Below are 8,939 nucleotides of genomic sequence, written 5' to 3'. Positions count from 1 at the left end.
AGCGAGTCCCTTAGCACGTACTCCTGCAGTCAGTGCAGCTAATGTGAAGACTCTGTGGGGCAGCACCACAGTATAACATCCTTCTGTTGCTGGACATTGAGGGGCTGGGTCTGGTGGAGACACCCTTCAGTCAACGGAAGGGATATCACTATTGGGGACCTCATGAGTGGAAAGGTTATTTTGTTTAAAGACATCTACTGTGTAGAGAATGTATGAATAATTTATTTTGCAGATGTTTTGTTTTGTATATATATTTTATTCAGAATAAAGTTTATGTTTGAGAATTAAAGTTTTAGGCAGATTAGGCAGCCTAATTAGGCTTAGGCTGCATCTCTGGTGGTGGTAAGATCTCGACCTTAAACGTCGCCTATCCATGTCTTCCTGAGATGCTGCTCTGCCCCGCTGGGTTACTCCAGCACTTCGTGGGGGGGAGATGGTGGACAACGTTTTGGAAGGCCAAGTGTTTCCCATCTCCCTGGACGGATAGGAGGGCAGGTGAGGATATTTATCGATGGGGACATTGGTACACAGGTTGTCCATGACTGAATGGTGGACACTGCGGCCCAATGGCCAGCTCTGACCCTCGCCGCACTTCCCCATTAACCCCACCTGCCTGCTCGGCAGCCAATCATCGCCGAGGAGAATGGCTTTTAAACAAAGAGTGCCGGGCGCCAGCCAGCGCCTCCTTCCCGACCGAAGATTGTATCAGAGCGCCGGCCACACAAACAACGGCAATCACTTTCCTCCCGCGGTTCCATTCCCTACCTTTCTTCGGTTCGCCGCGTGGATGTTGGCAGAGCTGAACCGGCTTCAGGCCGGTTGCCCGCAGGACGTGGGTGCGGGCCGGCGGCGGGAGCGCGCGGACTGGTTGGTGCGCGGAGGAAGCCGGTGGAGGTGGCGGCGGTGCTGCGTTGTTTGAGAGCGAGACGGAGCAACGGAAAGAAAGAGCTCGAACCCGACCGCGAGCCCAGCCCCCACCCACCCGCCCGCCCCCGCCGTGAGCCGACCCAGGCCTCGGGGAGCAACAGTAGCCGCCGCTCGAGCCCGATCGCCCAACTTCCGCGAGATCAAGTATCCCCAGTACTACCCCCCTCCCTCCCCGCAGGACCAACAACAACAGCAGCTCGAGGGCCTCGCAGGGCCAGCTCGAGCTCGAGGCCGAGTGCGAGGCCGAGGAGCACAGCTCGAACCAGAGCAACCGTCGACCGCCGCCGGCCGCGACCCGCACCGTAGGTCAGCAGCAGCAGCAGCCCGCACCGCGGCAGGGTACGAACCCAGCCGAGAGCCGTCGGTGCCATGAGCCAGGCCGTGGAGTTTATCCCGCCACCTGAGTGTCCGGTGTTCGAGCCCACCCCGGAGGAGTTCGCAGACCCCTTCAAGTTCATCAATAAGATCAGACCCATCGCCGAGAGGACCGGCATCTGCAAGATTCGCCCACCGCAGGTAAGGCCTCACCCAAGGGCGAGCCCGGCAGGCGGCGGTAGCAGCATCCGTGCTGCACAAAACTTCCTAGGTGCCAGAGAGGCTCTCAACATGGCGGAGGCAGCGGGACCTTTCTTTGTGTGGGAGCGGGGCGGGAGGGCGGAGGGGGACTTCTTGGGGGGGGGGGGGGGGGGAGAGATACTGGACGCGGCCGGATGATGGGGTGGGGGTGGGGACGGAGGAGGGGGTGATCTTTGGGGGGGGGGGGCGAGGGCGAGGTGGTGGAGGAGGGGGATGTGAGGGAGAAGGGGTGGTGGGAGAGGGGGGTTGTGAGGAGGGGGCGTGGAATGGTATTGGGGGGGAGGGGTGCAGGGGTTGGGGTGACGTGGTGGGGGGGGGGGTGAAATGTTCTTGGAAGCATTTAAGGCCATTAACATGCTCAATGGGTTTATGGAACCCAGTAAAATATATATTTTTTTAATATACAGGGCTGGCAGCCACCTTTTGCTTGTGATGTTGATAAACTACATTTTACCCCGCGAATTCAGAGGCTGAATGAACTTGAGGTATTTTTGCTTTTTGTGAAATATTTATAGGCCTTTGGTGAACATTGCATCCCATGTGGGCAAATTGTCTAGGTATCATTGTTTTGATCTTTTGTATGTAATATTTTATGTATTCTTTAAATATTTCTCATGTATGTTACCCCTGACCATTGTTTTTAAGTCTTAACGTGGGAGAGATACTCTAGTTAGGAAAACTCTACAGTGCAATAAGTTTTAATTTTACTTGTTTTAATTTGATCTAGTTTCCCCAGAGGTGCTACCTGTTGTGGTCTGATTTTTATGCATTATGTTGGCCTTTTTCATTCCATCCCCAAAATAAAATTAATTTCACACACTTTTCCTGTATGATTCGAATTACTTAATTTGATTAAATCTGGATGATCTGCAAATGGCACAGTGATATCCCCATAACACAACATCTGGGCGATGGGGAGAAAGTGAGTATTTTGTTGGATATGAAAAGATGACCCTTGCAAGTTGTGTTTCATTTTTCAATGCTGCCGATTAACTTAAATGTTCAAGCACCAGTTATCTTAAATTGATACATGCTACTTTTCACAAGCTGCTGCTGATTACTGTGTTGCTTTGGACATCACCCCCACGCCTTTGACTCTATATCCTGTGTGAACAGTGTATCATGTGAACAAAGGCACTGTCCCACCTACCTAGCCTGATGAGAAATCCAGTTGGGAAGAGAGTGCTATATTGAACCCATTTGGCATCCTTCACTGAATATTCTTGCTACACTGGGAAATGCAGACTCATAGAAACATAGAAAATAGGTGCAGGAGGAGGCCCTTCGAGCCAGCACCGCCATTCATTGCTGATCATCTCCAATCAATAACCTGTGCCTGCTTTCTCCCCATATCCCTTAATTCCACTAGCCCCTAGAGCGCTATCTAACTCTCTCTTAAATAACTCTCGTAAATTCATCCAGTGATTTGGTCTCCGCTGCCCTCTGCATCTAGCTTGTCCAATCCTTTTATAATTAATAATGTTTCTATAAGATGCCCCCTCATCCTTCAGTGAATACAAGCCTAGATGTTTCAATCTTTCCTCATATGACAATCCCACCATCCCAGGGATCAATCTAGTGATCCTATGCTGTACTGCCTCAATCACAAGGATGTTTCTCCTCAAATTAGGAGACCAAAACTGTACACAATACTCCAGATGTGGTCTTACCAGAGCCCTATACAACTGCGGAAGAACCTCTTTACTCCTGTACTGAAATCCTCTTGTTATGAAGGCCAACATTCCATTAGCTTTCTTCACTGCCTGCTGTACCTGCACGCCAACTTTCAGTGACTAGTGTACAAGGACGCCCAGGTCTCGCTGCACCTCCCCCTTAACTAACCTAACCCAATTGAGATATTAATCTGCCCCCTTGTTTTTGCCACCAAAGTGGATAACCTCACAGTTATCTATATTATACTGCATCTGCCCACTCACTCAACCTGTCCATGTCCCTGCAACCTCCTAACATCCTCTTCACGGTTCACACTGCCACCCAGCTTTGTGTCATCCACAAACTTGCTAGTGTTGCTCCTAATTCCCTTTTCCAAATCATTAATATATATGGTAAACAGTTGCGGCCCAAACACAGAGCCTTGCATGAATGGGGTGTTCAAAAAGGCAAATTGAATTAGTGCTTGAGTGAATTAATTTTATGCTGATTTTGGGGTGGGTTGGTTTGTGAAACTGGATTGACAATTGCTTTTCAAAGAACTAGCTTAGACTGGACAGACCAAATTACATCTTTATGTGCTGTAACTATAATTGTTCTACCATTTCTGTGCTCACAGGCTCAGACCAGAGTTAAGCTCAATTTTCTGGACCAGATAGCAAAATTCTGGGAGCTACAAGGATCAACATTAAAAATTCCACATGTGGAGAGGAAGATTTTGGATTTGTTTTTACTCAACAAGGTAAGAGTTGTATAATGATAAAAAAAAAATCCTTGCAGTTGCTGGAAATCTGAAATAAATATTTTGACTATCCTATTTGCTTCTCATAATTTTATAAACTGCCGGACTCACTCCTTGGTCTCTTCCATTTCGGTGAGAACCCCACCCTATGCAATCTCTCTTTATTCTTGGAGTACTTCATTTTCAGCAACATCCTCGTGAATCTCTTCTGCATTCTCTTTGCACATCCTTCCTGTAATATGCCACTCAGAACTGTACTTAACACTCTGAGGTGCAGTCTAATCAGTGTATGGTGCTCATATCATCCCATTTCTTGCACACAATGCCTTTGCCTATGAAGGTAAGCAAATGTACCAAATGTCTTGTTCACTATTCTATCCTGTCTTGCAACTTTCATGGAGCTGTAGATTTGCATCCCTGTCCATCAAGACCCTTAAGGTACCTGCCTTTTAAATAATTTGACCTCTCATCTAGCATTACCTCACACTTGTTTGGTTTAAAGTACATTTGCCACTACTCCGCCAAAGTTTTCAGTTGATTTATGTTCTGCTGCACCTTTTATATATTAAAAAAAAAAGAGCCTTCATTATCTGCAACCACCAATTTCTGTGTCACCTTCAAATGTACTAATTACTAAACCAAGTGCGGGCCCATTCCCCCAAAGCAATATTGGGCCCATTCCCCCAAGCGGCGTCACACACACTAACTAGGGTGGGAGGGAGAGAGTGACTGTGCAGCGTTCACATGTTTGCAAGTTCATGCAGTCTTGGGCAGAGTAGTGGCCAAACCAAATTGTGATGGGACCATTTAGTATGCTTTTGATGTTGCATCTGAAGAAATTGATGAGAGTTATTGGAGATATGCTGAATTCCCTTGCACTTTCGAGGAAGTAGTGGTGCATGTTGTCATTGAAGATGTACAATACTTTGGAATCTTCATTAGTGCATTCATTGGGTTATTGTATTTCAATTATATGGTGTCCTGATTTCTTTACAGTTGGTTGCAGAAGAAGGTGGTTTTGAAATAGTCTGCAAGGAGCGGCGCTGGTCCAAAATAGCACACAGGATGATATATCCACCTGGAAAAGCATTGGGCTCACTACTTCGATCTCACTATGAACGTATTTTGTACCCCTATAATCTCTTTCAATCTGGAGCCAGTTTATTGGTAAGTGTAATATTGTTAATTTTCCTTAAAGAAGCTGTTTTTTGTCAATGTGGAATTGATTTGATTTGAAAGATGGGCACAAATTGCTGGAGTAACTCAGCAGGTTAGGCAGCATTTCTGGAGAAAACGGATAGGCAATATTTTGGACTGATTGTACTGGTGGTGGGGGGAGAACCTGAAGCAAGGACAAATTCAAGACATATTACGGCTCGCAACAGTTTTTTGATGGAACGAGGCTGGGAAAATGAATGAATGAATAAATATATTGGCCACATGTACATCTACAAGGAATATGCCTTGGTGCTTTGCTCACAAGTAACAACATGACATACGGTAAACAATTAAGAATAAAGCATTGAAACATTAAGAATAAAACATTATAGTTTAAACATGTGAATGAAATAACATATCAGAGCAAATGACTTGGTTATTGAGTAGAGCTACTGCTTGTAATGATTGTACTAGGGGTGGGGGGAGAAACCTGAAGCAAGGACAAATTCAAGACAAATTGGGGCTCGCAACAGTTTTTTGATGGGAAAATGACTGAAATGTCAGTAGAGGAACACTTTGGAGTCAGTGACCTAATTCTATCAGTTTTAAAATGGGTATGGAAAAGATGGGACATGTTGGTCTTGAATTGGGGCAAGGCAAATATTGAAATTATTAAACAGGAGCTTGCAGAGGGTGATTGGGAAATGGCATTTACAGGTAAAGGAATGTCTGGCAAGTGTGAGGCTTTTAAAGATGAGATTGGGTTTGATTTGAAGTTGGTAGTTTGTGTCTGCCTTGTGTGAATTTATCTTAACAGTGTCAGTGCAAAATGGTGCCATGGAGATAGACTAACCCACCTGTTCGTATTCTTTAAAGGGGCTCCTTAATTCGTGATGTCCTTTGAAACACTGAATATCTAACCATAATCTTAATGCTACATGGCACTAATTATTGCCACCTTCTCGAAAGAGAACCACTCGGCGCAACCTTAACTGAAACAGGCATAGTTCAAGTTCAAGTGAGTTTATTGTCATGTGTCCCTGATAGGACAATGAAATTCTTGCTTTGCTTCAGCACGCAGAACATGGTAGACATTTACTACAAAACAGATCAGTGTGTCCATATACCATAATATAAATATATACACACATGAATAAATAAATTGATAAAGTTCATATAACAGATAATGGGTTATTAATAATCAGAGTTTTGTGTGAGCCAGGTTTAATAGCCTGATGGCTGTGGGGAAGTAGCTATTCCTGAACCTGGTTGTTGCAGTCATCAGGCTCCTGTACCTTCTACCTGAAGGTAGCAGGGAGATGAGTGTGTGGCCATGATGGTGTGGGTCTCTGATGATACTGCCAGCCTTTTTAAGGCTGTGACTGTGATAAATCCCCTCGATGGAAGGAAGGTCAGAGCCGATGAGGGACTGGGCAGTGCTTACCACTTTTTGTAGTCTTTTCCTCGCCAGGGCGCTCAAGTTGCCGAACCAAGCCATGATGCAACCGGTCAGCATGCTCTCTACTGTTATTTTGTATCATAACGGCTGCGACACAGTGAGGCAGCTAGTGGAGCTGCTGCCTCACTGAACTGGAGACTCGGATTTGAGCGTGAACTCGGGTGCTGTCCGTGGAGTTTGCACGATAATTGGCCTCTTACATTGTAAGGAGCAGATGTGAAAGTGGGATAACATAGAACTAGTGTGGGTGGCTGATCGATGGTCAGCATGGAGTTGATGGACAAAAGGGTCTGTTTCCCAGCTGATCTCTAAACTAAAAGGAGCTCATTGGGCTAATCAGCTCCATGCTGGTTCCCTGCAGAGTAACCCCATAAGTCCTGGTACCTCTCATTTCCCTGTAGCCCTGCACTTTATTGATTACCTTTGGCCCACTAGCTCTCAAATATGCATGTAGATAGCAGATAGTAGTAATAGCTTCGTAACAGTGGGTGATTCTCAACGTCTGTCATATTTCCTGGGAATCCCATAGTGCCAAAGGTTTGGATGATGTGTAATTTGTTGAATGTGTACAAGAAAGCCTGCTTAATCAATAGTGAGCCAACGAGAAAGAGCATTACACTGGACCTCCTATTAGGGAGCGAGGCAGGGAAAATTATTGAAACGCTTGGAATACTTTGGGGTCCGTGACCTAATTCTATTTGTTTTAAAATGGGTATAAAAAAAGCTGGGGCTGATCCACAAGTTGGTCTTGGACATGGCAAATATTTAAATTATTAGACAGCTTGCAGAGGTTAATTGGGAAATGCCATTTACAATCAAAGCAATGTCTGGCAAGCGTGAAGATTTTAAAGATGAGATTGGGATTTCTGAAAAAGCATATTCCTATTGGAGTGAAGGGCAAGGCTGGCAACCTTAGGGAACCCCAGTTGATTGAGGAAAATTGAGGATCTAGGCAGAACATTCTGTCAGTTTTAGGCAACTGGGATCAAGAACATCCTTTGAGAAATATAAAACAGGTAGGAATGCACAAAAGTTGAATCATGAGAGCAAAAGGGTACACGAGATAGCTCTGGCAGACAAAATAGAGGAAAATCCTAAAAGATTCTACTGGTATAGCAAGAGGAGGGTAACAAGGGAGAGAACATCCCTTGAATTAGTCCCTTTAAGTATCAATGCGGTTATCTGCATCCGACCAGGTGTTACATGAATGCTCCTGTTCTATTACTGAGAAGGCCAGTATCCAAATTACAAAAGAGGTAAGTAAGTAAGTATATTGGCCAAGAATTCACATACAAGGAATTTACCTTGGTGCTCCGCTCACAAGTAACAACATGATGTACAGTGACAGTTATGATTGACTCGGAAAACACTGAACATTAATAATAAAACACCATTGATCAAGCATGAGAACCAACAAAATACCAGATCAAAGGGAGGGTACAGATTTTTGGCTGTTGAGTAGAGCAACTACTCGTGGATAAAAACAGTTTTTATGTCTCGATGTGGCAGCTTTGACAATCCAGAGTTGCCTTCCAGGAGGAAGTGATTCAAAGAGTTTGTGGCCAGGGTGAGAGGGGTCAGAGATGATCTTGCCCACGCGCTTCCTGGCCCTTGCAGTGTACAGTTCATCAATGGAGGGAAGGCAGTAGCCACTAATCTTCTCTGCTGATCGGACGATTCGCTACAGCCTCCAGATGTTGTGCTTGGTGGCTGAGCCAAATCAGACCATGATGGACAAGGTGAGAACAGACTCTACGATGGCCATGTAGAATTGGACCATCATTGCCTGTGGCAGATTGTGCTTCCTCAGCTGCCGCAGGAAGTACATCCTCTGTTGCGTCTTTTTGACTGTGGAGTCGATGGTAGCCCCCCACTTAAGGTCCTTGGAGATGATGGTTCCCAGGAACTTAAAGGACTTCACAGATGTGACTGTGGTGTTGTTGATTGTGAGTGGGGTGAGGGGAGGGGGAGCTCTCTTAAAGTCTACAATGAATTCTACTGTCTTCAGAGCATTGAGCTCTAGGTTGTTGCTACGGCACCAGGACACCAGCTGTGACACTTCCTGTCTATAGGCAGATTCCTCCCCATCCTGGATCAGTCCAATCAGGGTTGTGTCGTCCACAAACTTGGGAAGCTTGACAGAGGTGTCTGGAGGTGCAGTCGTTGATGTAGAGGAGAGAGTACGCAGCCTTGCGGTGCTCCTATGCTGAGCTTTTGCGGGTCAGAGATGTGCTTTCCCAGCCTCACATGCTGCTTCCTGTCTGTCAGGAAGTTTGTGATCCACTGACAGAGGGGTTCAGGCACAGTCAACTCGGAAAGTTTGGAGTGTAGTAGCTCTGGCACAATGGTGTTGAATGCAGAGCTAAAATCAACAAACAGGATCCTCGCATAGGTCCGCTGGCAGTC

General features: G+C 45.9%; 1 protein-coding gene across 2 annotated transcripts in view; it reads left to right on the top strand.

Moving 5' to 3' along the window:
• Positions 1-986: 986 nt before the first annotated feature.
• Positions 987-8,939, top strand: part of kdm5ba (lysine (K)-specific demethylase 5Ba) — a 96,898-nt gene continuing 88,945 nt past the window's right edge. Inside the window, exons 1-4 of one of the 2 annotated variants that reach the window (XM_055654729.1) lie at positions 987-1,443; positions 1,911-1,988; positions 3,794-3,916; positions 4,913-5,083. In XM_055654729.1, coding sequence (XP_055510704.1) covers positions 1,297-1,443; positions 1,911-1,988; positions 3,794-3,916; positions 4,913-5,083 — 519 coding nt within the window. In that variant the 5' untranslated portion in view covers positions 987-1,296. The remainder of the gene's footprint in view (positions 1,444-1,910; positions 1,989-3,793; positions 3,917-4,912; positions 5,084-8,939) is intronic. The other variant, XM_055654728.1, reaches the window with a different exon arrangement.

The sequence above is a fragment of the Leucoraja erinacea genome, chromosome 24 (assembly GCF_028641065.1).
Source record: "Leucoraja erinacea ecotype New England chromosome 24, Leri_hhj_1, whole genome shotgun sequence".
Taxonomy (NCBI): domain Eukaryota; kingdom Metazoa; phylum Chordata; class Chondrichthyes; order Rajiformes; family Rajidae; genus Leucoraja; species Leucoraja erinaceus.
This window is presented reverse-complemented; position numbering and strand designations above follow the sequence as displayed.